The following is a 14779-nucleotide window of genomic DNA, read 5'->3' as shown; positions in this document are numbered from 1 at the left end:
TGGAGCAATTGTTATTAAAGAGCCTAGCACAGTGTTGTGCTGACAGGTGGCGCCAGTGGTCCAGGGTCTACTTCCAGGAAGGTCTTGTACATTTCAAGTAAGTAAGGGACTAAGGAACCCTGGAGGTACTGGTTACTTTGGCTTGTACTGAGCATTTCTCTACATGTCTGTTTTGTTTCACCAATGTCATGTGCATCCTTAAATGAAGAATAGTGTTGGAAGCTTACACGTGGCTGTATAAAGAATGGGCAAGGTTGCCACTGTTATGTAAGGATGTCAGAAAAAAAACTGAAAAGAGTTTCAGTTCTCCATATGGCTTCAGCTTCCCTGGGAGATGAGCAGAGGCCACTCTGGCTTCAGTAGACAAGGTTGTAGGTGAGTCTTGACAAACAGACCCAGCTGAGGGTGTCCCATAAAGCGGAAGTGTGGGCCAGCCACTGGCAAGAGTGTGGTCTAGGGAAGGGGACTGTATTTAGACTGTCAGCTCTCCACAGAGGTCTAGCCAAACACTTGTATAGGCAACTGGCGAGTCCCCAGCTGAGCCCAGCGATCAGGAGGGGAGCTGTAGCCATAGTGTGTCTGCAAAACCAGAGGAGTAGAGGGATGTGGCTGAGACATTCACTGCTGCCTCCCACCCCCAAGTGGTAGTGCTCTTGCATGGACGTGCCAGCATACTTGAGAAGAATAGGATAAATGGTGATTGCTATCAAATACCACATGGTAGGAAGCTTGTGCATCTTTGCTTTGAGCTATATATTGTGTTTTATCACACATTTATTTTATATCCTCACCTGATAGAAAACCTAACCGTAGGCTGAGTGCAGTGGCTCACGCCTGTAATCCCAGCACTTTGAAAGACTGAGGCAGGCAGATTGCTTGAGGTCAGGAGTTTGAGATCAGCCTGGCCAACATGGCAAAACCCTGTCTCTACTAAAAATACAAAAAATTAGCCGGGTACGGTGACAGGCGCCTGTAACCCTCTCTACTCAGGAGGCTGAGGCACGAGAATTGCTTGAGCCTGGGAGGTGGAGGTTGCAGTGAGTCAGGATCACGCCACTGCACTCCAGCCTGGGTGACAGAGCAAGACTCCGTCTCAAATGACAACAACAACAACAACAACAACAAAAAAAAAACGCCAAAAACCTAAATATAGAAGGCCAGGGAAGGGAAAATATATGAACAACCAAAAGACATGAATTTTAGAGTGTATATTTTTGAAGATGGTTTTTTAAAATTCAACTGAATGATGTTTGTCACAATTGTAATTAGATTTACTTTGATATTCAAAGTATGGCATACTAAGGAAGAAATTATAGAAATAATGTATATGATTGTAGTTCAGTGATAATTGTGAAGTTGAATAATATTAGGTCACATATTTCTTTTATGACGTATATTTTTATTATTTTATTGACCAAACCAAAAGGCTTTGGAGCCAGATTTGTCAAATTTGCATTCTGACTCTCCCTTTTACTACTGGGTTGATCTTGGCTTAACCCTTTTGGCTTCAGTTTCCTCCTCTTATTATTATACTTTTGTTTTTTTTGTATAGCAGGTAAGTGTATTGTGCCTGAATACTTGTTGCAGTGTTGATATGTGAATAACTTTTATTTTATTTTTAACAGGGACCTCCGAAACAATCTTATTAGTAGTATAGATCCAGGTGCCTTCTGGGGACTGTCATCTCTAAAAAGATTGTAAGTGTTTGAATTGCTTGCTTACGAGTTTGAATTGTTGCTTATATAAATAGCTGTCAACTTACTTTAACATGATGAAAAATGGACATTTAATAATTTTTTGAGCTTTACCTGGCCAGGTCCCTGATACAGAAAGAGGCTGGGCGCAGTGGCTCACGCCTGTATTCCCAGCACTTTGGGAGGCTGAGGCGGGTGGATCACCTGAGGTCAGGAATTCAAGACCAGCCTGGCCAAGATGGTGAAACCCCGTCTCTACTAAAAATATGAAAATGAGCTGGCATGGTGGTGTGTGCCTGTAGTCCCAGCTACCTGGGAGGCTGAGGCAGGAGAATCACTGGAACCTGGGAGTGGGAGACTACAATGAGCTGAGATTGTGCCACTGCAAGACAGAGCGAGACTCTGTCTCAATAAAACAAAAAGAAAGAAAAACAGAGTATTTTATATAAGTAGCTGAGAAGGTGGTTGATTTGCACAGTGGTTTGATTTGTTTGGTGGTGGATGGCTGTGTTACTCTTATGCTACTAAAATCATTACCATGTCGGCTTTGCCGGTGGACATAATCTGTAGACGATTTTCAAATTATGAATCCATTCAAACTGTGTCTGTTGTAAATGCCATATAAACAGAGGTACCTTTTAAGTAATGATTTAAAGTCTTGCCATTTTCATGTGTATCTATATATTACAATTTTAAAACCTAAGGACCAGTCTTTATTGCTTCTGAAGCTAAACAACTCCCCTATCTCCTATACGAAGCTCCTTTCACAGTTGCTGTCTGAGCAGGCCCACATTTGAGAAGCGGCTCTACACAAAAGCCATGAGGACTGTCTCTCCATCCTTTATGCTTTCCGAAAGCGTTTACTGAGCACTTGCCACTTACCATGCCCTGACTTCTTCGGAAGATCTTGCAGACCCTTGGGGTGGGGAGGATAGATAATGTAGGGGAAGAAAAATAATTTTCCCTCTACTCTTCTAATTTCTCAGCTTGGACCTCTAACAAAAGACAGATTAACAAGAGAAAAACAAGTTTATTGAGAAAACTCAGGAAAAGAGTAATTCTCAAAAGAGGTGGCTTAGAACTCTGGCTTATGTAGCATTTCAACAAGGAGCAATACATTTTTAGAGAAGTGACAAGACAAAGGAAAAGGACCTTGAGTCTCTTAAGGGAAAGCAAATTGTGGGAAGGCAAATATATTGGAGACTAATGGTAGATAAAGTCCAGTTAGTAATGTTTGTTATGTAGATTCCTTTGGTGCCTTGTCTAGGCTGATAAGGGTCCAAAGCCCTCTCCTGGGAGGAATTTTGTCCTTTCTGGTGGAGAGGGGAGGAGGGACACCTTTGTAAATTTATGTCCTGCTTTTAGTCAGATAGGGTAGAGCCAGAGAGCTTTTCTTGTATCTATCTGCTTTTCAATTGCCTGTAGCTGGAAATAATCCTTATGCCAACATGACATGTTTTGGGTGGCATGTTCTGCTACCCTTCAGTCGTTAGTGAAAATACGTCTGAACACACACACAGGCGCTGTAACCGGTTAAATCATAAACAGAACCTGCTAGGGAAAGGACAGAGCACCTGCAATGGGAACAGCCTGCCATGAGAGCCACTGACTTGTTTAGATTTGAACTTTCTCCCAAGGAATGAATATGTATTAAAAAGGCCTTCCAAACAGGGTGGGCGCAGGTGTGCAAGAATGTATCTCTTAGGACAATAGTTTAGTTTTTTGATCAGAGCAGAAAGTAGAAAGAGGGAAAAGAATATTGGGAGATCAGGCTGGTCAGGGACTGGGATTTTGAAGACCTGCTATATTAAAAATGTTTAATCTGTTCTTTTGACAGTGCGGGGCTACCAGAACTTTTTTATTATGGAATTGACGTGATCAGATTTGTATTTCAGAATATTCCTGATAGCAATAAGGAGAAACCACATAAATGTAGGGAGACCAGGGACAAAAGATCAGAGAGAGAGACCAGATCCATGGTTTTATTTTCCTTATAGTCATCCTTTTGGTGGGCTCTGTGTCTTGTTTTTTGGGGTTCTTATATACTTCTTTAAGTTTTCTTTTTTTTTCCGCCTCCAATGTGTGTGGGTATTTTTTTATGTCTTACTGGTTTTCTGTAGTATTTGCATAATAACACTGGGTATGGCTGCTTTTAGTTTAATTATGCCATGACTTAAATGTTGACATTGACTTTCCATCCTAATACTTTTGACATCGTCTGTCTTATTTAGTCGTTTAAAACCTATTTCTTTATTTTTTTTTTTAACTTTTTAGTTCAGGGGTACAAGTGCAGGTTTGTTGCGTAGGTAAACTTGTGCCATGGGGGTTTGTTGTACAGATTATTTCATCACCCAGGTATTAAGCCTAGTACTCATTAGTTGTTTTTCTTGATCCTCTCCCTCCTTCCACCCTCCTCCCTCCAGAAGGCCCCAGTGTGTGTTGTTCCCTCTATGTATCCATGTGTTCTCATCATTTACCTCCCGCTTATAAGTGAGAACGTGCAATATTTGCAAAACCTATTCCTTTTTATTGTAAAATCCAATTGTAAAAATTGGTCATGCTCTTTTTTGCAAAATATTTTTTTTTTTTATTGCTTTTGCAAGTAAAATATCTTTCATCTAAAAACCTATCGTCTGTAGCTTTCCTCCTATTTTTCTCTCTTAGGCAGCCTTAAGGGTCAGAATTCTGTAAGATTAAGAAAGGTAGGAGTTAAAGGATTTTCTCTTTGTCTTTTAAAATTAGTTACAATTTGAATCAGTAGGGAATTTCCTACCATAGTTTTTGTTGGGGGTGAGTGGTGGTCTCCTGTGTTTATCAGTCTGTCTGCGCTCATTAGAAACTCAGGGCCATCTGGAGGAGATCTTGCTACTAATCAGTTTTCTTCTCTTCTGCCCATTCTGCACTTTATTATTTTCTAGTGAAGAGTTTTAATGGAACAAGTTAGAAAAGCTGGCTGGTCTGGGGTAGGTGGTAGTGGAGATTGGAGTTCTAGGTAAGGAAGGTAAGCATTATAGGAGGGTAGACATTAGGCATCAGATTGCATGGGACCAAGCCAGGTTTAGAGTTCAGTAAAAGGACTATCAACCAGGTGTAGCAGCGTAATCAAAATAATAAGGTGGTGATCGGCATCAGTTCAGTTCAACAAAAATTCAGGAAGTTCATCCTGTGAGCCCAACTGTGAGCAAGGTTCTGGAGACACACAGGTAAATCAGGAAGCTCTCGAGGAGTTTGCAGTCTAATGGAATTACGAACACCGACCAAGAGTCTGGATGTGGAATTGAAATACATTTACAAAGAGATGAAGCAGTAGCTAGAGTTTAGCTGCTAAGAGTCTTGGAAGTTGTTAGGACTCAGCTATCCAGACACAGGCAGGGGATATGGAGCATGACCATAAACAGGCTGCACCTCCAGACACAGGTCATTAGGGAGTTGAGGGGCAGCAGCAGGTGAGCGTGATTTATAGCAGTGACTCACTTTCTTTGTGCTTCTGTCTGTGCTGGAGTCAGTTTTGCACCCATGCCTAGGAACATGAGTCCTCAAGTAGAAAGCAAAAGTGTAGGGGCTAAGATCTACCCTATCAGAAACTCGGGCTGATGCTGAATGATTTTTATTTCAACCATCCCTCCCAGTGATTCTGATGTGAAAGTATGAGAACTTTTAGAATATTTTTCCCTCCAATCTATATTTTTCCCTCAATGGGAGGGATGTGAAATAATACTGTCAGGTCCTTTTCTTATCCCCTCCCTCTGTGTTCCACACTGTTGTAGTCACAGCTTTTAGGTAATAAAAATATTAATGCTGATTTTATCTCTATGCTGAGATATAGTTTGAAGAAAACCTATTGTTAATAAAAAGCAGTTTCTTCAGTATGTTTTAGATACTGCAGACTATCTTAGATTCTCCATCTAGTTATTTATCTTTCAGTAAATAATCTCTCAAGCACTGCCATCCAAAATGAATTTTAAAAATTCTCATTCAGGAGTATTTAATATAATTACTGATATTGTACCAGGCATTGCCTTAGTAGTCTTTCACTGTGTTACACGTTAAGTAGTCTCTTGTGTTCTTGCTTAGGAAGGTAATTGCCATTTATAATATTCTTCCCACTAGAAGATACATTCTTAATTCCAAACAGATGACTTATAATTAACTTAGGGTACACAGCTTGCAAACTGAAGAAGTCCTGTATGTAAACTCAACGGGATATAAAGATATTTGACAGTAGTGATGTTTGCTAGTTGCTCATAGATACAGACCGTTTTTCTTATGGGTTCTTAAGTCATTAATTTCAATTGTGCATCTCCCTTAACAAGAACACATAAAGTATTTTTGTTATTAAACCATGCCTTTGCCTTTAGTTTATAAATAATTTGATTTAGGAAGTTGAAGTGGCTTTCTGAAGAATATACTATCAGAAGTAGGTGAACCCTAGATCCATCAGTTTCTCTTGTTTTATCAAGGAATTTAAGTTGATTCTCAATCCAAATAAAAACCCATTATCAATATCTAAATACCATTTTAAGTAGGTATAGCTGTAATGAAATTGTTTCCCAGAGAATCAATGGTGATTGCACCACTTAAAGCTCAGAATTGAGACAAGATTATAAATAGAGCCTAGATATGCTTGTTTATGCAACAGTTTACAAGAAGATGCCTAATTTTTGTTAACAGTGAAACCCAGAATTAAAAGGAAAATCAACTGGGATTTAAAAGAAAAAGTCCGACGTGATTAAATACTTAGGAGCTACAGAAAAACGAGGACAGATAAAGACTTGTATTGCTTAAGATTCTTTTATCAAATGTTGCCATAACAGAGGGAAGGCAGAACTATGAAATTATTGAAATTAGGATTACCTAAGGTGCAGTATTAGGCCTCTCCAGGGAGAGAGGACCAGTAGGATGTATGAGAGGGGATTTATTAGGGGGAATTGGCTTACATGATCACAGAGGGAGAGAGGTCCCACAATAGGCTTTCTGTAAGCTGGAGGGCCTATGAATCCTGTAGCATAGCTCAATCAAAGTCTGGAAGCCTTAGAACTGGAGAAGCTGACCTTGCAGTCCCCAGTCCAAGGCCGAAGGCATGAAAGCCCCAGGAAGCCCACTGATGCAAGTTCCAGAGTCCAAAAGACAGAGAACCTGTAGCCTGATGTCCAACAACAGGAGGAGAAGACATCCTGCTGTGGAAGGGGAGAGAGAGAGCAGAGAGAGACAAGCCCTCTCTTTTGCCTGTTTGTCCCAGCAGGGCCCCAGCTGACTGGATGGTGCCCACCCATATTGAGTGCAGGTCCTTCCTGTCTCTGTCCACTGACTCCCGCACCAATCTCCCCTGGAAACGCCCTCACAGACACACCCAAACCAATGCTTCACCAGCCATTGAGGCCTCTCAATCCAGCGAAGTTGACACCTAAAATTAAACCATCTCATTTTAACTGTTGAAATAGTCAAGGAAAAAAAACAAACGAGTTAGGTACCTGATTCAAATATTATGTTCTTAGAATTTCTGGTGAGACTACTACATGACCAAGTACACAGTTTGGAATCCAATACTTTTAGTTTGAAATGGATGGTGCAGATCGCCTTACTGAAGAGTAACTCGAAGAATGCGTACCTCTCTATGACAGAGAATAATAGGGACATTGGAGGCAATATGATGAAAATATTTTTGAAAGTTTGACTTAGGGAGCTTATTCTAATTATTCTGTCAGAATTCAAAGTGTGATGAATTATTCCAAGTCTAGCAACTAATAAAACTTAAGATTCATTGTTTTAGGGTTTTCTTGCATAGGGCTAAGTCCACTGAAAACAATGATGCGAGTCATGCCATCCCAGGTGTAAGTTACAGATATTGTCAGTGGTTATCTCCCAACATAAAGTTTTTACTTTTAAACCAGTGCAGGTCTCTGATTAAATGTAAAAATAAAATTGTGTTCATTGTCCTTGATGTCAAGCAAAGTAAATAAAGAGGGATAGAACAAAATATTAACTAAAACTTTTACATAGGTAAAAAGAAAAAGGTTTCATTGAGGAGAAGTAAAAAATATTTAGAAGGTAACATTTAATAGGAAATAGAAATGAGGAGTGATTGCAAAAATAATTGGGCCATATCATAGATATTGTTAAAGTAATTTGGCTAGGAGTCTGAATGATAGATCTGTAAACTAAAAGCTAACACAGTTTTTTTTTTCATTATAGTTGAAACTTCTGAGTATTTAAGGAATGAAGTCAGAAAGTGGTATTTTCAGATGTTTCCGAGGAAATGAAAGTTCCATCATTGTAATATTTTGCCCTTTTATCCATTATCTGTCATTTACTGGCTGAGTTTGGGCTCAGTTCTCCAACAGCCCCAGCATAATTAACTGTGTAGGTCATCTAAGGAATTGTATTGCAGGCAGCAAAATAGTTTGAGTCTCATTTTTACTACTCCAGTTTTATCTTGAGTAATTTTGCAAGAGTAAGTGCTTGAAATATAGAGGGCACTATAATTGAGCAGCATTGAGTCTGTGCGTGCCAGCAGTAAGTGAAAGCAAGGATCATTTTCAGCCTCACTGCTATCCTTATCTCATTTGCGTACAGTAAATATCTCAAAGTTGCTAGAATAAAGGTCTTGTGCGATACCTGGGTGCTGTTCTTGAATACTGAATGCATGAGACCTTCTTTAACCAAGAGAACTAATTGAAGACACTTTTCCACCCTTCTCCTTAGGGATCTGACAAACAATCGAATAGGATGTCTGAATGCAGACATATTTCGAGGACTCACCAATCTGGTTCGGCTGTAAGTATATCTTTTCTTTCCCATTAAAAGATAAGGAAGCATTTGAGCCAGTATCTAAATATGTATGAAACTTATGTGTTTAATTATAAGTAGCAACTGTAGGGGTTTTAGAAGCCATAGGGGACAAGGAGCTCACAATTTAATCATGGGGATGTAATCTCCTCAGAATATAATGCTACCTTACCACACCACACACGGACACATGTGCATGTACACCACACACACACACCACATAACACAGTGTAGTACATGCAACAGAGAGCACGTTCATGCTGAGCAGTATGATCAAAAGCTTTGCTAGTCTGGGAAAATTTCTAGGAAATAGTAAAATGTGAGCTGATGGCCCAGAAGATTTGCAGAGATCTGGATAGTGAGAAAGGAAAAGAAGCCAAACTAATGATACATGAAGATGGGAATGAGAACAAGGCCATTTGTCAAGGAGAAGGCTGGTGGCCTTGGAGGAAAATAAACATTTGAATTGTGCCTCTGACCATGTGATCTGGGGTGAATTGTCTGACTTTTCTGAACTTTTCTGTTTTTCGTCTACAAAGTAGGATTAATAGTAGCTCAAAGTTATAATGATTATTTAAAATTTAAGTTATCTATATCTGTTTATTATAATTTATATAGAATATAAATGTAGAAGAACTTTGTATAAGCCATCAAGTATGTTTATATCTTTTTAAAAAAAATAAAGACGTTTTAAGCTAGGAACAGTGGCTCATGCCTGTAATCCCAGCACTTAGCGAGGCCGAGGCAGACAGATCAGTTGAGGTCACGAGTTTGAGACCAGCCTGGCCAACATGGTAAAACCCCATCTCTACTAAAAATACAAAAATTAGCTGGGCGTGGTGGCACATGCCTGTAGTCCCAGCTGCTCGGGAGGCTGAGTCACGAGAATTGCTTGAACCCAGGAGGCAGACGTTGCAGAGGTTGCAGTGAGCCAAGATTGCGCCACTGCACTCCAGCTGTGGGTGACAGAGCAAGACTCTGTCTCAAAAAAATAAAAAAAAAAGTAATAAAGAAGTTTTGTTTGGGAGTAATTAGACATAAGGCTGATTACTTATAATACAGCTTTATTTTGAAATGTATGAAAAGCAGATAGGGGCTTAGAACTGACTAAACAATAGGAAGCCACTGAAAGACATTTATGTTGGAAAATGGCATGAAATCATGTTTTAGAGACAAGTAGTCTGGGAATAGGGTTCCGCATGAAATGCTAGATGTGGAGTGGAAGGTCAGTGTTAAGGGTTGTCTACTTGTGGTTCTTTCTCCCTGTAGCTTTTTGGAATGTTTCTTGTATTTCAAGTTACCTTTGAAAAACCAGTTAGGGGCTTAAATGAAGAGATTCTTTCATCTATACAGTAAGGGAAGAGATTTCAAATCAATTATTAGAGTAGAACAGAATGTTCGTGCTGCATAGGAAATTTGTAGCTGTTTTCAGTGTGTCCTTTTGTTTTCAGGGAAAGGTATATGGCCTGATTTTTGTTTTTAAATAAAAGACTGATTTGGTGTGCAGCTTTACTCATGACTTAAGTTAGTTAAATTAACTGCTTCTTAACTCCTTTGTAACTGCCCTGCAAACGTTTCTATCTCAGTGCTTTTTAAAATCTCTTCTTGAGCTTTTTGTATTTTTACTTTTTCTTTTTTTTTTTTTTTGAGATGGAGTCTCGCTCTGTCGCCCAGGCTGGAGTGCAGTGGCACAATCTCGGCTCACTGCAACCTCCACCTCCCGGGTTCACGCCATTCTCTGCCTCAGCCTTGCGAGTAGCTGGGATTACAGGTGCCCACCACCACGCCCGGCTAATTTTTTTTTGTATTTTTAGTAGAGATGGGGTTTTGCCATCTTGGCCAGGCTGGTCTTAGACTCCTGACCTCGTGATCCACTCAACCCAGACTCCCAAAGTGCTGGGATTACAGGCGTGAGCCACCACGCCTGGCTGTATTTTTACTTTAGAGGACTGCGTTAGAATTGGCAAAACCATACATCTGTGAAGTAGGCTTTTGTTATGTTTTTGGACAGCTATGACTGAAGTAATGAAAAACAAAATAGTAAACTGGAGCCTACTATTTTGTTGATTTTAGTTTTAGATTGATTTCTAGCTTTGGCCTAGGGATTTGACACATCAGCAAATGTTCTTTAGGCAAAAGAGCTGGGTGAGACAGAGCTTCTGTTAGGGCAGGTTGCTATTTTCTTAGTATTTCCTTTGCCTTCTTCGTCAAGAACTAAAATGTTTGGTAGGTTTAGAACTTGGGTTGTCTCTTACATTTTTACCAGTTATCTTATACCTGTTATGAGAATGTATACATCATGGAACACAATGAACATCATCCAAGTAAAACATGAAAACATAAAAATAATATTGCCAAGCTTCCCACTTTGAGATTTGATTGAGATGATCTTATAGTTCATGTAATAATAGATTATAGTGGCCTTTAAATTTGATTTATTTGTATTTGTATATAGATTTCTGGGGTACAGGTGCAGTTTTGTTACAGGCATAGATTGCATGGTGGTCAAGTCAGGGCTTTTAGGTATCCATCACCTGAATCATGTACATTATACCCATTAATCTCATCATCCACCCTCTTCCTACCCCCTCATGCATGTGATTTTCCACTGTCTATCATTCCTATTGTGGATTTTCTAAATGGAACAGTCTGTGGCATATATAGCAATATACCTGGCCTACATCTTTTAAATACCTTTTAAAGACAATGTGGCAATTAAAGAAACTTCTTACCATTCAACATTGTGTTGCAGTGACATTGCTTATCGTAATTTGGGTTGGCACAGGTCTAGAGCTGTGGATCAGGAAACTTTAAATGTTTTGCATGGGCTGCTACTGTCCCCAGATTTTTGAGCTCTTGAGCCAGGCCATATGCCAGTTGTGAAGGATGATAACAGCTCATATTTCAGATATGGAGAATAGCATTTTCTCAGTCCAATGAGTAGAAAAGAGAATATGATTAGGAATGGAGCATGTAATACATTTCTTAGATTAGGAATCAGAGATCTTCCTCTTACTGTTTCCCACCTGAAAGAGAAGGTATACAAAAAGAAGGAATTCTAGAGTGGATCACTGTTCTAGCCATTTCCTCTGGTAACTCTTCAAATGGGGACCTCAAACTTCCTTGGCTAAGGGATGATGAGACCTTGGCGGACAGCCTAGGCATTCTCAGCCAGATTTCTCATCATTTTTGATTAAGTCTTGGCTTTGGAAATTTAAGAATTTTTTTTTTTTTTTTAAACAACCCTTTCTTTAAGTGTGTCAGAGGCCTTAGTAGACATGGGTGGAGTGGGGGTGTAAAGTTGATTAATTCTATATATTGATCTCTGCCTTTGCTGATGGAGAAGTTCTCTTGAACTGTCTCAGAGAAGTATAGTCCTACTTGCAAAGGTTCTCACTCTGTCCCACTGTAACAGTGGACATAACTGGCAGACCAAACAGGGAGCCAGTAATGGACTTCTGTGAAGCCTGTGTCCTTCACTTAGGAAGTTAATTTGCAGAGAAATGTCAGGAGATCTGCAGACCAAAATCTGTCAGGAGATCTACAGATCAAAATTTTTTCAAATTGTTCTTTATGATCAATCTAATACCTGTATTTTTTCCTCAAGAGTTATACCTTTAATATTTCCCTATCAGAAATATATGTATTTATAAGAACTTCCCTTTACAATTTCCTTTATGTGAAAACATGTGTATGTATTTGTATATAAATACATACATACAACTTATATATACATGTTTGTATAAAGAACTTCCTTTATACAAAAAAGGTGGTTGTTACTGAGTAATAAAATCATATGAAGGAAAAATTAGATTTCCTTTCATCATTTCAGTCACATCATCCTGAGATAACTTGTATTAATGATCTGGTGTATATATATATATATTTTTTTTTTTTTTCTGTTATATCCAGAAATGCATAGACACACATACAGAGCTTTAAAAATGCTCTGTACCTGGCAACTCAGTTTAAAAATAATTTACCAACATATTAACATGTTTTTAATAGAGTACATGTTGATTTAGTTCATGCTTGTCAGTGGCTACATAATATTCTAGTTATAGAACAGATTGTAACTTAGTCATTCCTCTGTAGATGGAGATTGCATTTAATTGCATTTCCCCTTCCTTTACCAAATCTGCCCTGATAAAGGCTTCGGTATAATAGATGATGTATCATATATACATGCAACTCTTAGGAATTCAAATGTTATCTATTTAGCATAAAATAAGTAAATAAAGTCAAATTAAGTGAGAGTAAGAAACAACAATGGCTGGGCACAGTGGCTCACGCCTGTAATCCCAGCACTTTGGAGGCTGAGGCGAGCGGATCACTTGAGGTCAGGAGTTCGAGACCAGCCTGGCTAACATGATGAAACCTCGTCCCTACTAAAAATACAAAAATTAGCCAGGCCTGGTGGCATGTACCTGTAATCCCAGCTACTCTGGAGGCTGAGGCATGAGAATCACTTGAACCTGGGAGGCAGAGGTTGCAGTGAGCCACTGCACTCCATCCACTGCTCTCCAGCCTGGGCAACAGAGTGAGACTTGTCTCAAAAAAAAAAAAAAAAAAAAAAAAGAAGCATAAAGGATGGGGGTGGGCGGGTAACTTACCTGCTGCTCCATTCTATGAGCTTATTGTGATACAGGAGCAGTGACTTTGTTCTTGTCATTCTCAACTCCCTCTTAGTTTTATTTATTTATGTATTTATTTAGTGAGCATCTCAGAGCTAGACTGCGATTGTAATGTTGTAAAATATGTGTCATTGCTTATGTCCCCCCAAATCCAAGCTAATTACTTCACTTGTGTTCAGCCATACAAATGGCAATCTGTTCCAACACTCAAGGAAAAATTGGTTTGCGTTGGGATTTACTGAGAAGATGGCATGTCCTTCTCTAATGTGATCCCTTCCTTTGCGATTTCCAAGGGAAATATCTAATAATATGCATATTAGAACCTAGTGGTTGCTGTAAGATGCAATTCTTTTTTTTTTTTTTTGAGACAGAGTTTCACTCTGTTACCCAGGCTGGAGTGCAGTGGTACCATCTTGGTTCACTGTCACCTCCACTTAGCCTTAGGCTTAAGGTGTCACCACCTTAGCCTCTCAAGTAGCAGGGACTATAGGCACACACCATCACACCTGGCTAATTTTTGTATTTTTAGTAGAGACGGGGTTTCACCATGTTGGCCAGGCTGGTCTCAAACTTCTGACCACAGGCAATCTGCCCGCCTTGGCCTCCCAAAGTGCTGGATTAGAAGTGTGGGCCACTGCACCTGGCCCAATTCTTTGAAGTCCTACATTTGTAGGATAGATATTTATCTCTAACTTACTGTTATGGAATCTTGCAAACATTTAAAGAAAATCGGAGACAATTGTACATATAAGGAATGTGTGTGTACCCATTGCCCTGTCTTAGCACTTCAGTTTTACCTACCATGTCTTGTCTTGTAGCATTCATTATTTTAAACATATTTCAGTAATCATATAATTAAAATGGGATAGCTTCATAACATACACAGTTGTTGATTGTAATTGCATCTAAGTTACTTTCTTAAAAAAAATTTTTTTTTTTTTTGAGACGGGGTCTCACTCTGTTGCTGAGGTTGGAGTGCAGTGCTGCAGTCCCGGCTCACTGCAGCCTCTGCCTTCCGGGTTCAAGTCATTCTCGTGTCTCAGCTTCCTGAGTAGCTGGGATGACAAGCACATGCCACCACACCCAGCTAATTTTGTAGTTTTAGTAGAGACGGGGTTTCACCATTTTGACCAGGCTGGTCTCAAACTCCCGACCTCAGGTGATCCACCCACCTCAGCCCTCCCAAATTGCTGAGATTATAGGCGTGAGCCACTGCACCCGGCCAAAATGATTTTTATCTTTTTTATTTTCTTAAAATGTTATTGTGATGTATACTGCCATGGGCACACCTTTCTCACAATTCACATTTGGTATCTGCTCTGATAGGCCAAAAAAAAAAAAAAAAAAAGACATCCCTTTCCTCCTTTCAATTTGCAAATACTCTTTTCTGTTTAAGTTCCTAGGTAACTTATTCTGTGAGAATCACTGAATCCAGCCTTTTTCTTACAAACAAATTATAAAATATAAAAACCAATCCAGTGTTGTTCTTGCTGAAGGTCATTGGAGGTTAATTTGTAAAGTGTTGGCCATTGTGTGATATCAGGTCTTCCCATCCAGAAATATGTTGCTACAGGTGTCCCAAGAACAGCTGACCTCTTCCTGATCAGTTCTCTTCTCCAACTCCACTTGGAAATGCATCTGCCCGATGGTCACTCTCTCTCACAT

At 39.5% G+C, this 14779-nt stretch overlaps 1 protein-coding gene across 2 annotated transcripts in view; it reads left to right on the top strand.

Moving 5' to 3' along the window:
• Nucleotides 1-14779, top strand: part of ADGRA3 (adhesion G protein-coupled receptor A3) — a 128129-nt gene that overhangs the window by 52288 nt on the left and 61062 nt on the right. For both annotated transcript variants that reach the window (XM_003826828.6, XM_034958371.3), the window contains 2 exons: nt 1626-1697; nt 8397-8468. In XM_003826828.6, coding sequence (XP_003826876.2) covers nt 1626-1697; nt 8397-8468 — 144 coding nt within the window. The remainder of the gene's footprint in view (nt 1-1625; nt 1698-8396; nt 8469-14779) is intronic.

This window comes from Pan paniscus, chromosome 3 (genome assembly GCF_029289425.2).
Source record: "Pan paniscus chromosome 3, NHGRI_mPanPan1-v2.0_pri, whole genome shotgun sequence".
In the NCBI taxonomy this organism is placed as follows: domain Eukaryota; kingdom Metazoa; phylum Chordata; class Mammalia; order Primates; family Hominidae; genus Pan; species Pan paniscus.
The sequence above is the reverse complement of the archived record's forward strand: the minus strand, read 5'-3'. Positions and strand labels throughout refer to the sequence as shown.